This window comes from Salvelinus sp. IW2-2015, linkage group LG13 (genome assembly GCF_002910315.2).
Source record: "Salvelinus sp. IW2-2015 linkage group LG13, ASM291031v2, whole genome shotgun sequence".
Taxonomy (NCBI): Eukaryota; Metazoa; Chordata; class Actinopteri; order Salmoniformes; family Salmonidae; genus Salvelinus; species Salvelinus sp. IW2-2015.
Genome location: NC_036853.1, coordinates 11922748 through 11937512, shown reverse-complemented (window position 1 = coordinate 11937512; position 14765 = coordinate 11922748). Strand labels below are relative to the sequence as shown.

General features: G+C 40.6%; 2 protein-coding genes across 7 annotated transcripts in view; both read left to right on the top strand.

Annotated features, from left to right (window-relative positions):
* The window catches only part of LOC111972124 (guanine nucleotide binding protein (G protein), alpha 11b (Gq class)), a 63391-nt gene extending 50530 nt beyond the window's left edge, over positions 1-12861 (top strand). For 4 of the 5 annotated variants that reach the window (XM_023998985.2, XM_023998986.2, XM_023998987.2 and 1 more), the window contains 4 exons: positions 2208-2336; positions 4842-4971; positions 6930-7083; positions 7467-12861. In XM_023998985.2, coding sequence (XP_023854753.1) covers positions 2208-2336; positions 4842-4971; positions 6930-7083; positions 7467-7657 — 604 coding nt within the window. In that variant the 3' untranslated portion in view covers positions 7658-12861. Of the gene's footprint in view, positions 1-1555; positions 1685-2207; positions 2337-4841; positions 4972-6929; positions 7084-7466 lie in introns of all 5 variants that reach the window. The other variant, XM_023998988.2, reaches the window with a different exon arrangement.
* A 291-nt stretch (positions 12862-13152) lies between these two features.
* The window catches only part of LOC111972121 (TLE family member 5), a 42261-nt gene continuing 40648 nt past the window's right edge, over positions 13153-14765 (top strand). Inside the window, exon 1 of one of the 2 annotated variants that reach the window (XM_023998983.1) lies at positions 13153-14134. In XM_023998983.1, coding sequence (XP_023854751.1) covers positions 14108-14134 — 27 coding nt within the window. In that variant the 5' untranslated portion in view covers positions 13153-14107. The remainder of the gene's footprint in view (positions 14135-14765) is intronic. The other variant, XM_023998984.1, reaches the window with a different exon arrangement.

The following is a 14765-nucleotide window of genomic DNA, read 5'->3' as shown; positions in this document are numbered from 1 at the left end:
CAAAGTGAAAACATGCTTTTAGAAAGGTTAGCAAATGTATTGAACATTTAAGTACGGAAATATCGAATTTACATAAGTATTCACACCCCTGAGTCAATACCTGTTAGAATGACCTTTGGCAGCAGTGAGTCTTTCTGGGTAAGCCTCTTAAGAACACCTGGATTGTACAATATTTGCACCAATTTTTTTTTATTCTTCTGTCAAGTTGGTTGTTGATCATGGCTAGACAGCCATTTTCAAGTCTTGCCACAGATTTTTATGCCTATTTTAGGTCAGAACTGTAACTAGGCCACTCAAGAACATTCAATGTCTTCTTGGTAAGCAACTCCAGTGTAGATTTAGCCTTATGTTTTAGGTTATAGTCCTGCTGAAAGGTAAATTCATCTTCCAGTATCTGGTGGAAAGCAGACTGAACCAGGTTTTCTTCTAGGATTTTGCCTGTACTTAGCTCCATTCAGTTCATTTTTTTAAATTCTGTAACTCCTCAATTACAAGCATACCCATAACATGATGCAGCCACCACTATGCTTGAAAATATGAAGAGTGGTACTCGGTAATGTGTTGTATTGGATTTTCCCCAAACATAACACTTTGTATTCAGGACAAAAACTTAATTGCTTTGCGACATTTTTTGCAGTATTACTTTAGTGGCTTGTTGCAAACAGGATGCATGTTTTGGAATATTTGTATTCTATACAGGCTTCCTTCTTTTCACTCTGACATTTTAGGTTAGTATTGTGGAATAACCACAATGTTGATCAATCCTCAGTTTTCTCCTATCACAGCCATTAAACTCTGTCTGTTTTAAAGTCACTATTGGCCTCGTGGTGCAATCTCTGAACAGTTTCCTTCCTCTCCGGCAACTGAGTTAGGAAGGACGTCTGTATCCTTGTAGTGACTGGGTCTATTGATACACTCTCCAAAGTGTAATTAATAACTTCACCATGCTCAAAGGGATATTCAATGTCTGTTTAGTTTTTTTTTAACCAATAAGTGCCCTTTGTGAGGCATTCGAAAACCTCCCTGGTCTTTGTGGTTGAATCTGTGTTTGAAATTACTGCTCAACTGAGGGACTTTACAATTATCTGTATGTGTGGGGTACAGAGATGAGGTAGTCATTAAAATAATTATGTTAAACACTATTATTGCACACAGAGCGAGTTCCTGAAACTTATTATTTTACTTGTTAATTAAGCAACTTTCTACTGCTGAACTTATTTAGGCTTGCCATAAGGAACTGAAGACTTGACTTTTCATTTTTAATTCATTTGTAAAAATTGAAAAACATAATTCCACTTTGACATTATGGGGTACTGTGTGTGTGTGTGTGTAGGCCAGTGACTACACATCTTAATTAAATCAATTTCCAAAATCAGGCTGTATCACAACAAAATGTGGAAAAAGTCAAGGGGTGCAATGTATGTGATTATCTGTATGTATTTCTGTTTCCATGAGAAAGAGAGAGGGTGTGTGGCTGGTTTTTGTCTGTATGCATGTGTGCAGGTGATTGTGCAGCGTCGGGCACACGTGTCATGTGTCCCCCTTCATTCCACAGTTACCTTAGAGATTTAGAGCGAATAGCGACCAAGGGGTACGTGCCCACTCAGCAGGATGTGCTGCGGGTTCGAGTGCCCACTACTGGCATCATTGAGTACCCTTTTGACCTGGAGAATGTAATCTTCAGGTACTGGTGTGAAGTGCTGCCTATACCTGCGCCACTATTCTGGCTCCACCTCCCCCCTACTGCTGCTGGCCGCACAGCCCTGGGTCCTGGTAGCGTGCTCTCTGAGACTCCTTCCTATCAGCAGCTCTGAGTCTGTCTGAGGCCAAATCACTACTCCTAACTATAACCGAAAAAGGGTATTTAGTCCAGATCTTATTGAACTTGCGGACTGCCTCAATTTGAACCCAATATAATAAAGGTTTTATGGGAAAAGTTTTGGGAAAAGCAAAACAAATGCAAGGTTTTACAGAGTCTCTGAGAGCTGCGATCAGGTACTGTACTCACTTTCTCGGAGATGATTGGGGGGTTTAGTAGGTGGTAGAGGTGGCAGGTGAAGGGTCACCCCCCAGAGCTCTCAGGAATGGGTTCTCCTGTTTGGGACTGACTGGTCCCCTTGCTTTGGAGGGGGGTATCTGCTGTCATACTTCACTCTCTATCTCTGTCTCTCTTTGTCGTTCCTGTCTCTCTCTCTCCCGGTCTCTAGCTATCTAAGCGATCTGGATCGTATTGCTGAACCCAACTTTCTACCAACCCAACAAGATGTGCTTAGGGTTCGCATCCCCACCACAGGGATCATTGAATACCCTTTCGACTTGCAAAGCATCATTTTCAGGTAGAAAGACATTCACACTTGCTCCCTTCCCAGGGTTTTGTATTTCCTCTGAAATAAATAATTGTTTCAATATTCATGTTGACTGTGCATTGTGTGATACCATCAGAGAACATTGATCATTTTCTCCCTCACAAGATCAACATGAGCAATGAATATCACTGATTCACCTGCTGCTTAATTTTATTCCTCATTGTTGTTTGATCTCCAGTTTTTACTCACCCATCATAATTGTCTCAGGCCCATTAAGTCTTAATTTTCTATATGTAATCCACGAGATGAACACTAAACAACACTTCAGAATCCTTGCTTTGCATGGTACAATACTGGATGGAGTAGAATGATGAGCTAAATATCAGCTAGTCATCTGAAGATTTAGTCATCATAACAGGGATGTTGAGAAACCGTGTACTCCAGGACTGTAACCAGTCTGGTGTCATTATGATGTAACCAGGCATGCTGCCTGTTAGTGTCGTCTGGGCCAAGCCAGTCGAGCTGAGGGAGGGGGAGGCCTCCTGGAAGTGGCCAGGCGGAAGAGACTGATCACTGGGCACCAAGGTGTAGAACAGCCCCCTCCTCCTCCAAGAGGATAATCATGAGGAGATGAAACCAGCGAACAAGAGCGATTACAAAAGAGTGCAAATCGATAGGAAGCCAGCATGTCAGCCCCTCCTACGCGCAGCAACGCTAGAAATAACTCCCAGGCTCACAATGAGGTTGGACTCGAGGATCCCTCCATCGCTTCACTCTACTGCTACTGGATGGATAGGCTGTGAATCACTACAGCAGTGTTTAAGGACATGTAGCCTATATAATAATATATTACAGAGATATTCCTCAGGATTGAAGCAAATCCAGACGATCCGCATTTAAATCCAATGAGAATATTTGGCTAGTCAGATAGGGAGAGACTTGTGATGCAAGGAGCCCCCCTCTCCACCCCAACCCAATGTGTGTTAGAGTGATGGGGTCTGGTGCAGCCCAGCCCGGGTTGTACTCACAGCAGCTGCACAAGGCAGGCTTTCATGAGGACAAAGTAAACATGCATGTCTGCTGCGTTCGGCCGTGGCGCTTCCCTCTCTTAATTGCCTTTTTGAAGTGGTTGAGAATGTCATGATTTCTCTGGGCTCATCCTCCATAGGAGAGCCTATCCTTCTAAGTAGGTCACCCATCACTGCTACAGGAAAAGAGGTCGGCTGATGCGAAGGAGCTTTTATTTTAGGCAGGCGTCCTAGAGGACCCCATTTATCAACGCCCCCCCCCTTCTCACTTTGCGGAAGAGCCAGCCAGGGACGGACAGAGGTAGCTGCTGCTCACAAGGCTAGGAAAGAAACCCTGATCCTCCTTTGATAACATGGATATAGACTAATAGATCTCTCCCATCAACTAAACCACTGTTGGAAAATAGGAGGATTTCTGAGTTGCATGATGGCTAATCTGATCCATCATCTATGAATGCAAAATTCTATGAAATCCATGAAAATAATGTTTGGAAAATAAATGTAGCGGTATTCCCAAATCCTTGCCTCCACTCGGTACCCCTGCTTGATCTGTGATGGAGCTGCCCTCTGCTCTCCCATTCTTCCCCTCTCCCTGTATTCTTTCCTTCCCCCTGTGTATCTTCCCCTTCTCCCCCTCTAATCCACCCTTTCCTCTCTCCTTTTTGCACTGGCCTACCTCCCCACACTGCTGCTGGGCTTGTGCTCTGAATCTGAAGTCACTGGCTGACTTAGATGCTGCTTCCAAGCAGGGTAATGCCGTCCCGATCTGAGCTCTCTGGCACACCTGCATCCACTTGGCTGGGAATGGGCTGGGATGTGGCTCTGCACAGTGCACACCTTTTCTCTTTTCTTTTTGGTTCAACTTGGGTCGTTTAACCTGTCCTTGCACCTTCTTTGATTTACTGTATGTTGCATTAGTGCATAATAAGTTATCAAACTTAATTGTTATCAATTTAAGTTATTGATAGGATAATACATGTCGCATGTACAGTATGCAATGTTTAATTCTCATACGTTAACATATAACTGCCTAACTGACAATCCTGACCAGAAAGGAACATAATGTCCACATAATCATGTTTTCCAAATAGTTGTATATGATGGTGAACACAATCAAGTGTGTTTGAGTGCTTCTTTGCACTGATGTATTTTAAAAGCAGATCAGAAAGGTATACATCTTATTGCATTAAGTGTTGTTCTCAATTGTAACTAAACTGCAGTAATTTCCCAATGTAACAATCATTTTAATTCCTTGATATCCATTATATTTTTGCTTTGTTTGACAGTTAGCCGTATTCATTGCTAGATTTTGGGCATTATGAATCCTAAAAGGTAATCCTGAAACGGGACTAACCTCAAATGTTTAAGTTTCACCAAATGATTTAGTTGGATACCCTAGTTACCACAATAAAACCCCTTTTTAAATTGCCATCAATGTCTGAATTTAGCCTAATTTTGAAAACTGCTCTCCTATATTCATCTCTCCATACTGGTCCTGTCCAATCAGGATGGTGGATGTAGGGGGTCAGAGGTCAGAGAGGAGGAAGTGGATCCACTGCTTTGAGAACGTCACGTCCATCATGTTCCTGGTTGCCCTCAGCGAGTACGACCAGGTTCTGGTGGAGTCTGACAACGAGGTGAGATTGAACACACACACACACACCAGGCACACTGTCATTAGTCTCTTATTTACAGTCATTCGGTAGATAGTAGCTTCTTATATCCTGCTTGTTTGTGGATGAGTGTATTTTGTTTTGTTTTCCATTTTGCTGGTGTCCCTTTGACTGCAGCTCCAGATGAAATGAGGATAATATGATCAGGCTGTTTAGTCATCGGAGAGAGCTGGTTTAGAACAACAAACTGTCTGATGGGTCATATGACAGAGTGTTTCATACAGCACTGCACCACGTTGCCAGGCGGAGCAGAGCGGAGTATTTGGGAGGGTAGAGACATCCACATCCTCCTGCACTGCTCTCGCTACTGGATCTACCTGATCTGACAGTAAACATCATGTCACAGGAGCAGCAGAGCAGGCCCTCCTTACACAGACAGGATGGGTGCCTCTGCATGGAGAATGGGATTATATAATGCCAAAGATCTGCTCTCACATAGACTTAACGCAGACCACAGCAAACTCACAAGAGCAAAGTTAACCCTAACATGTGCATTACTCCATCCATTATATTTTTCAACTACAAATTTATTGATTCCTCCCCCAAAAATTGGTGAACTTATTTGGAGGATGGGAATAATACATCTCATCACTACCCCACCTTTATTTCCTATAAATGCCATGGGAGTCTTTGTAAATTGGTCTCTAGGGTACAATGATATTTTGTAAGCCATATGATTGTTTCACTAGACAATTTCATTGTTTTTATCAAGTGCAGTCAGGCATTTAAAATTACACTGAATTGAGTTGTATGCAGTGGCAATTGGCCATGTGTTTTCTAACCAGATTCTTCTTCTTTTTTTAGGCTAGATTCACTATTTTGTTAGAACTGCTATTAAATCAAGCCGTATCTTGGATTAATATGAGCTCATGAATGACCAAAGTTTTTATTATTTAACTAGGCAAGTCAGTTAAGAACAAATTCTTATTTACAATGATGGCCTACCGGGGAACAGTGCCTTGTTCAGGGGCATAACAACAGATTTTTACCTTGTTAGCTCGGGGATTTAATCTAGCAACCTTTCGGTTACTGGTTCAACGCTCTAACCACTAGGCTCCCTGCCACCAAATATATGGGTATGCTCTAGTAGAGAAGGGGTTGTTTCTTCATAGGAAAAGTAAGATTTACTGTCAAGTTTTTTTGGCCCAATAGATGAATTGAAAGCAATAAATTGGTTGATTTTAGGTAATTGAACAGAACAACATGTTAACACTAATTAGCATATTTGTTAATGTTTTTGCATGACATAGAATAATGAAAACATATGTTTGTTTTTCATTAACCTAATAATCACGCTAAAAACATCACCACTGTTGGCTCATTTCAAAGCAAGAAAACAATTGCATATTTGAATAATAGCTACATGTAATAAAAGTGTAGGTTTGTTTTACATTACCTAATTTTGTGCCTGCCATTTGGCTGTAGGCTACTCTGCTAGCAGCTTGCTAAAAACTGCAAGCAAGCTAGCATTTTAGCTTCTCACATCTCCCCCATGTGAAATAATCAGATTTATAATGAAATAATATACCCTGGCAAATATTCTTATACTTGCCAGTGCAACCTACACATTTTTTCCAGTTTTGATATACTGCTTGAATGTATTCGCTCCCATATCATCAAAAATAGAACATTTATCATGTTTGCTCAGAGAAAAAGCACATTGCTAGCAGCTGTTTTTACCGTTTCAAAATAGCCTGGAATCACGTAGATATTACTTCTAAACAAAATACCTTTTGGGTGGACTTGAAGGCCTCAAAGTTCTTTGGTTTATTGTTTAACAGTCGCTGTGATTATATTTTGTTATCTATGCAAAATAGACTACTTTGTGCATAGCCTATATAAATCAAATAAAGGAACCAAGTGAGTTCTGACCATCCTTTCCTTCCTGTCCCTATCGCTCTACCTCCCTCTTTCTCTGTCAGAATCGGATGGAGGAGAGCAAGGCTCTGTTCCGGACCATCATCACATATCCCTGGTTCCAGAACTCCTCCGTCATCCTGTTCCTCAACAAGAAGGACCTATTGGAGGAGAAGATCACTTACTCCCACCTGGTCGACTACTTCCCCGAGTTTGATGGTAAACAACTTTATTCTAGCACCTCTCTGCACTGGCTAATGTGGCCATGTCCAGTACCATGGCAGCTACTGAGGCAAATTATCAAATATAATGCATATGATATATTTATTTATTATTGGAACATTATTCATTTCAAACTCTATAGGTGGCATGAACAGACCTGAATGTATTTTTGTTAGTATTTAGTGACACCGTGTGGCTAGACAATGAACTGAAATGTAATACAAATTCACACCATTCAGGATTTAAATCGCTTACCTTTTGAGATCATGTAACGTCGTCCTTTCAATTTGAAATGTTGTGTGTTCGTTGGTAGCACAGGTACACAGTGATGTGTCCTGTTGCCTGTAGCTTTGGGATAATGTGTGTGTGTGTACCCCTAGGGCCCCAGAGAGACGCTCAGGCGGGCCGGGAGTTTATCCTAAAGATGTTTGTGGACCTGAACCCTGACAGCGACAAGATCATCTACTCCCACTTCACCTGCGCCACAGACACAGAGAACATCCGCTTTGTGTTCGCTGCCGTCAAAGACACCATCCTGCAGCTCAACCTGAAGGAGTACAACCTGGTGTGAGAGAGAGAAATTGAGAGAAACCGGCAGCCCACGCAGAGTACACACACACACCAACAAATGAAACAGTACACACACTAACACACACACACCTGCACTAACACACACACATGCAGACACATTCACCAACATGCATTTACACACACACACACACACACACACACACACACACACACACACACACACACAAACACTCGATCACACATGCGTAATATATTCCAGGTTCTATTCACCCCTGGTCCCAACATCATCCTGCTTCTTGTCTATGGTTTAATTGGATGTGTTTTTCCAGCTCCAGTCATTCCCCCCACTCCTCTCTTCCCTGCCCACTGCAGCCTGACATCCCTCCTAATGTCACCCGCGCACACAAACACCTATATATATATATAATATATATATATACTCGGAGGCTGCTCTGACTTGACTTGGTGGTTGACAGCTCTCATTTGTCACCTGGTTTGGCTTGCGTCTCTGGGTCACCCCTGTTAAAGGAGGGGGGCTTGGGGGTGGGTGGGTAGGTAGGTAGGTAGAGGTCTGTTTTGATTTGGTTGCTTGGATGCTGGTGTGATTTAAAGGAAGGAGAGATGAGCTGAGGTGTAGGAAAGCAGGAAAATGCCAGTGTCCCCCCTTCACAGTCAGCAGGGTCTGTCTGCGGGATGGGGGGGACTGGGCACCCACCAGTCTGCAGGGGGTTGTGGGTAACTGCATAGAATATCGTTGGAGCAGGTGCGGGTGGTGCTGAGGAAGCTCAACTCTACATGGTCTTTGAGGTGTGTTTTTTCCAAACCTCACGCTAGGCTAGAAGTCACCTTGCACTCTTGAATGTAAAAAGTGTGTGTTACAATCAAGTGGATGCTCACACAGACAGAGCAAGGGTGGGAGAGATGAAGTAAATTGATCTGTGTATATTAAGAATTATTTTAGGTGAGTTTATTGACTATTACTATTGCTACTACCGCTTTCCCGATGAAGATGTTAATTAAAGATGAACAAGACCGCAGTGTTTCTCATTTCCAAGAGGAAAGTCACAATTATCCAATAGAGGATGTAACCTACATGTTTCCTCAATCCACTGCTCCCTGTCCCTTAGACAAAAAATCATTTAAATTTTTCACAGAACCACTTGTTGAATTGGCAGCATCTTGTAACATTCTAAAACTAAAACAACAATATGAATAAACTGCAGCACTATTTATATTTAATTTGTCATGATTTTTACTCCTTAAAATGCTGTACCATTTGCCAAATGTATTATGTTTTGTTTGCTGTAGATACAATCAAGTTGCCAGTATCAGTTACATCCCCCAAGACTGTTCAGATACGATGAACAAAACCAACTCGTTGGGGAATGGGGTGATGGAGATGACTGAAACGAAATGTGTATATTTACATGTGTGTCTTCTCTCATAGTTGCATTGAAAAGTTTGGTACATTAATTTAGGCCGAACTAATTTATATTTGCCGTACTATACAGTTTCTTTTGGACAATTGCCTAATTAATTACAATTGTTTGATACTGTTTCTGTGAATTTTTTTACATTTTGGTTATCTTCCAATGAAAGTAAACAACTTGCTGTACTTGTGCAGATGACATAAAGGAGCAATAGTTTGTTGTAATAAAGAAATCTTTAGTGCTGCCAGTTAACTTAAGTCACAAGTTGGTCCTCCACCCGGTGTCAGTACAGCTTCTCTTTGTTAAAGGTATTGGATATTTCATCCCTATTTGGCCAATATTTTGAGAAATGATAGTGATAAATAAGAGTAAGTCTTTTTTAAATTTGTCTAATTTATGGACCAGAGCTCTAGATGTTGTTCGTCTGACTCTTCCTCCCTGCTTCCATCTAGAAGTGTCTCCATCAGATGGGAGACTGGGAGAGACGGGGTCCATACTGCTGTAAAAAAAAAAGATTTTATTGGCAAGTGATCTACCTTTCTTTAGAGACATCATACTTGGTAGTTGCAGTTATGTTCTGTTTCAATTTTGAAATGCTTGAGAATGGGAAGATTCTTTTCCATTTTGGGTTGGTGCATTATGCAAATAGAAAAAAAAACTCATCAGTGGTTGAATTTAACTGGTCTGTGCTTGCATTTTTGTAATTTAAGATTTTAGTTTGGTATTGGTTTTAATCCCATATCTTGTCTTTTGCTTGATAGTTAAGATTCCATAGCTAACAATATGTCGATAGGTTGCTATTTTGTCTTCAACGTAATTCAGGTGAGTTTTCATAACTTTTCATTATAAGGGCTACTACTAGCAAAGTTGACAGATAATTAAAGGACTCTATGGGTGATATAGAGCAATAGGTGCAATTAAAGTGGGTGTTATGAATCAGGGAGCCAGTGTTGGGGTGTGTTGATGCCAAGGGGAAGGCCATTGCCACAGGTTGAGTGCAAACTGTCCAGGGATGCCAGTTGGTGATCATTGGAGGATGAATTCTGCTGGCTATTTGCCTGTGAACTTTGACCAGCCCGTTTGTGCCCGAGCAGAGCCTAGTAAAATCACAAGGGGATCGCATAGCTGCCTGCCTCAGCCAATCTTTAGTGTGCTCTTCCGTTCCCACCTGCCATTCATGTCTTCAGCTTGGCTTTAGTCCATTGTTGTGGATGGTTTGTGTTTTATGTGCCCTACTAGTCATGTTTCTATGCTTGACATTTATATACTAAGAAAGACCATGACTGGAAGACATATGATTGCCACAGTGCTATTTGCACTCCAGAGAGCGTAGGGTGAGAGCGGTTAGGTGAAACTTAACACTTTAGAGAGTTATCATGATGACAGACTTGTTTTTCATATCTTGTATTTTTGGTGCCAAAAATAATGGCCAAACTGAGTGCAGGGTGCCCAAATATTTTTCACATTCTACTGTACATGGCAAGCACTTACCCTGCAAAGTGAAGTTTGTGCTCTGTTTAAGATCTTGCTGTGTGTTTACAATTACATTGAATTGCAACCTAAGAATGTTTTGCCCATAATGTTGGCTTGGGTATACTCTTCAGTCCCCCTTAACTAATGTCCACTGTATACTAGCCTGGCTGAAAGGTCCAACTTTTACCTTTCCTCTACATTGTCTCTACGTCAGTTGTTAAATGGTTTGTGCAATTCATGGAAATATCTAAATGTTGCTTTCATTGAAGGTGGAAAAGTATTACCTTTTTTTGGACTTAGTTTAATTAAGTGCCACAGTGTTTTAAAAATGTTGAAACATGTTGGACATTTTGTAATAACTTGTCATTTGGCCAACCCACGGTGGATGTGGCCTTGTCGTGAAGGCAGCTTGCGAGTTGTCAGGGATGTTTGGTGTTGCACAACTTGTATTTGAAGGCCTTTCTTTGTTAATTAATGGTCCCACACCTAATACTTTATATACCACATTATTTGTGAACTGTACATAAGAAGCAGAAATATGAATGCTTCCTGTGCAACTGCAGATGAGGTTTTCAACTAAATTTGAAATTCTCGTGATTGCATATGTCTGAACGGATGTTTTTGGTTTAACTTGTTGAGCTTGTAGGCAAGTTTTAATTTCTCTCAGGAGTACGAAGGTCTCTTGCCAGGGCAGGCTGGACTGAGATGTTGCCAGTGGTACTTCAGATCACGACCAACAAGGCAGCTTGTTTTTGAATTGTTTTAGAGTGGTTACTGCTTCTCTGCTGCTCTGTTACCTCAAGAAGCACACTCCCTTTGACCTGTGGTTTACTTGCTTAGGTAGAGTAGGGTTTAGTTCTACACATGACACTCATGCTGGGCTCTCTTCATGCTTGTAACCCCCCAGTGGTTTTGCATTCATTTAGTTACATTGTACACCTTTTGCGCTCTTTACTGTAGGTATCTGCATCAGCTTGTGATCCAGTGGTTTTGAGGTGTATGATGTGCTGTGTGGTTGCTTCGCTCCAAAAAACACTCTACGAATGTCTGGCGCAGGCCTCCCTCCCTGCTGTTGGCAGATATGAGAATGCTACCATGGGTTTTCTGGGCATACAGTCAGTGTCAGTTTAAACCAAGTACATTGGTTTTCTCCACATGTGGACTATGGACAGTGTGTATGTAGCTGTGTTATGTGCACCCTCTACAGCACACTAATTGAACATCACAATAACTAGTAAGAGAACATGAAAGAAGTACTGTCGTCACTAAAACCAGCACAGTGGGGATTGAGGAAGGGATACACTACTAGAGGCAAGTCCATGCCATAGACTGACTAGCACTACAGTATATACAAACAGTTGCCACCATTTTTCCATACAGTTCATTTTGAAATAAGCCTGTTAAACTTTATTTATTGTAATGCTTTGCCAAGTGAAGGTACCGAAGGGGTAATATACTGTAGCAGTTGGATTCATCGGTGAATTAATGAATGGTGTTTTTTAGAATATCAGCTGTTGTCTCCTCTTACTTGATCTTTAATCCTTTCTTTCTCCCGGGTCAATGCACTGAACCTGCGCTGCAGCAATGGGACTTCCTGCATTCATGCAACTTACATGTTCATTCATGCACGTTTTGTTGGTACTATGAGATGTGTATACACTTTTGATGGTTAATGCTTTTTCTTGAGATCCATACTGATGTGATGGATGCACAGAAATGCTAAAAGCTATCATTGCATCTTTGTTTCTTTTGTAAGGCTGATGCATTACCTGAACTCTTGTATTTAGGAGCACTTAATATGATAGATTTTTAAATAAGAGGTTAAATAAACTTTGTGTAGTGGTGTATAAATTGAAAGTAATGTATTTTTTTCTTAAGTATACCAAATGTAAATTATGTACAATAATGAATGTGCCAATCCCCTTTCTTTGTAGAGCCAGACTCTTAACAAGTGCCAATGTTGTGAAAAATCATAAGGACCTATGTATTTCATGGTCCACTTTTTAAAACAAATAAACACTAAGTATGTGATTTAAGATGAATAAATAAATGAAAAAGGTGACTTTTATTCTGTATTTAATGATAAACTGCTGTTTTTAAAGAAATCACATTTTAATTGCATGTGTTGGTTTGGGTGGGGGGAGGGGGAGAAACTGTATTAATGCAAAGCCCTTCAGAAAAGGGACCTAATGGGTATTGATTTTCAGTATTTTTCTTTTGTATGTTTCATTTCAACCACTGTTGCCTGAACCTCATTCAAACATGAAAATGATTTTCATAGCCTTCTCCTTTAAAGAAAAAGTATGTTTTAAATTGGAATAAAATGTGTTCCTATACTCTGTGCTGGTGTTCTGTCTGTATATTATGAACTCATTTATGAACAATTAGCTTTTGAAACATAGCCTATGCTACACCTTTTAATGAGGCTTTATGATTTAAACAAAAAAATAATCCAGAAGACAAATTTGATACATTTTATGTGGTTGACACCACAGTGGGAAACAATAGAAAACAAAAATTAAATGCAGCTAGTGTACTCATTCAAGGTGGGATTTGTGTTCCCTTCCACGAGGGGCGCTAGTTATTTAGCCATTACATTTCTGGGATGACGTTTGGGGCATGTTTAGAAGTGCAACGTAGAACGTTTCAGATAGAAATACATTTTCTTTAACACCCACTGCGTTCTATTCCAATTGGCATAGAATATGATTTGTTCTGTACGGTGGATATCTTTGTGGGGCGTTTTGTAATGTCGCAACTTGCCTCAGGAATGGAATGTCGACTCTTCAGCCTCAGCCACAAATTCGGATTTCGGCTAGGGACAGATTTGACAGAGGCTGAGCAAGTGTATACTTTAAAGTTTACTATAAGATTTGTTAATGTAATGATTTAAGCTTAAGTCGTTTTTTTGCGCCAACTTTGTTTACCAGCACTAGTTAATAAACGGGAGGAATTCAATTTAAGCGAATACGGAGATCCATTTTGTTATTTTTGCGAATTCGAACAATTTCCCCTCTGAAGCGTTGTGTGTTAACGGACATATAGCTTTAGCTGGCTTTGTTGCGTTGGCGAAAACACACGGTGAAAGAAGACCGAACAAAAGAAACCACGAAAAGACCTAGCGTTATCCATAACATTTGTAGTTATATGCATATTATATTTAGCTAGCTAGTGTACTAGTTAAGTTACCTATAAACTGAAAACTAACGTTAGCAACAGCGATTAATCATTTTGAGCGACAGCCTTTGAAGAATTAAGAAAGGACCATTCAAATGGTCGAGGTTTGTATTTCATCACCAACGAAAACGAGATTCCAGCTGGTAGCTACTAGGCTACTTTTGTCGAGTGATATACACCTGGACAAACAAGAGATATTGATTAGCTAGCTAACGCCAGCTGGATCACCAATTTTGGGGACAATAACTAGCGTTCGCTAGTGATCTGGTCAACTCGTGCGATTATTGGCTAGATTCGAGCTTGCAAATACGGACAAAGAGGGGAACAACAAGCCAATATTTTTGTGGCTGCATTTTGAATACTCATCATTCATCGTATTTGGGAAGGAAAACAATAAACAAGGAATTGACATGATGTTTCCACAATCCAGACATTCAGTAAGTGGATTTAATGTCATATTCGGAGAATCACTAGATTATCTTCTGTATTAAACTTGTTTGTCTGCGTGTGCCAGTTAGATTGTATCTAGTTATATAATGAGCATACATCGTTACATTGTATTGCATCAAAGGTTTTTATGCTTTCAGCATGTCACTTCCATCAAGAAAAATGATCGTCACATTTTGTTTCAAATCTGAATTAAGCAGACCCCCTGGGGCAATTTGATTACCAAACCAGACATAAGTTAGGGCCTATTTATGCCTAACTACCATGACCCGTATTATGCTTAACTTGTTGTGCCCATACATTTGTATGCCGTTTGTTGACTGCGATTTCACAGGTTATTAGTTAAAGTGGAAAAGAATCATGCTCATTTCCAAGTATTTACATCAAACTGTCGGTGACACAATTACAATATTTGTTCTGTTCAATACAGAATCGGCATGATTTGCATTGCTAATGAATTTGGATTGCAAGGCAGATGGGAAATGTAGAACGGGTGGCTATTTGTAGAACGGGTGGCTATTTTACTGTAGCTACAAGTATACAAGCCCGACAACGTAATGCATACAGTGTAGCGATTACTCTTACAGGGAGCCCCAAATGATGACATTGAAGAAGTTGATG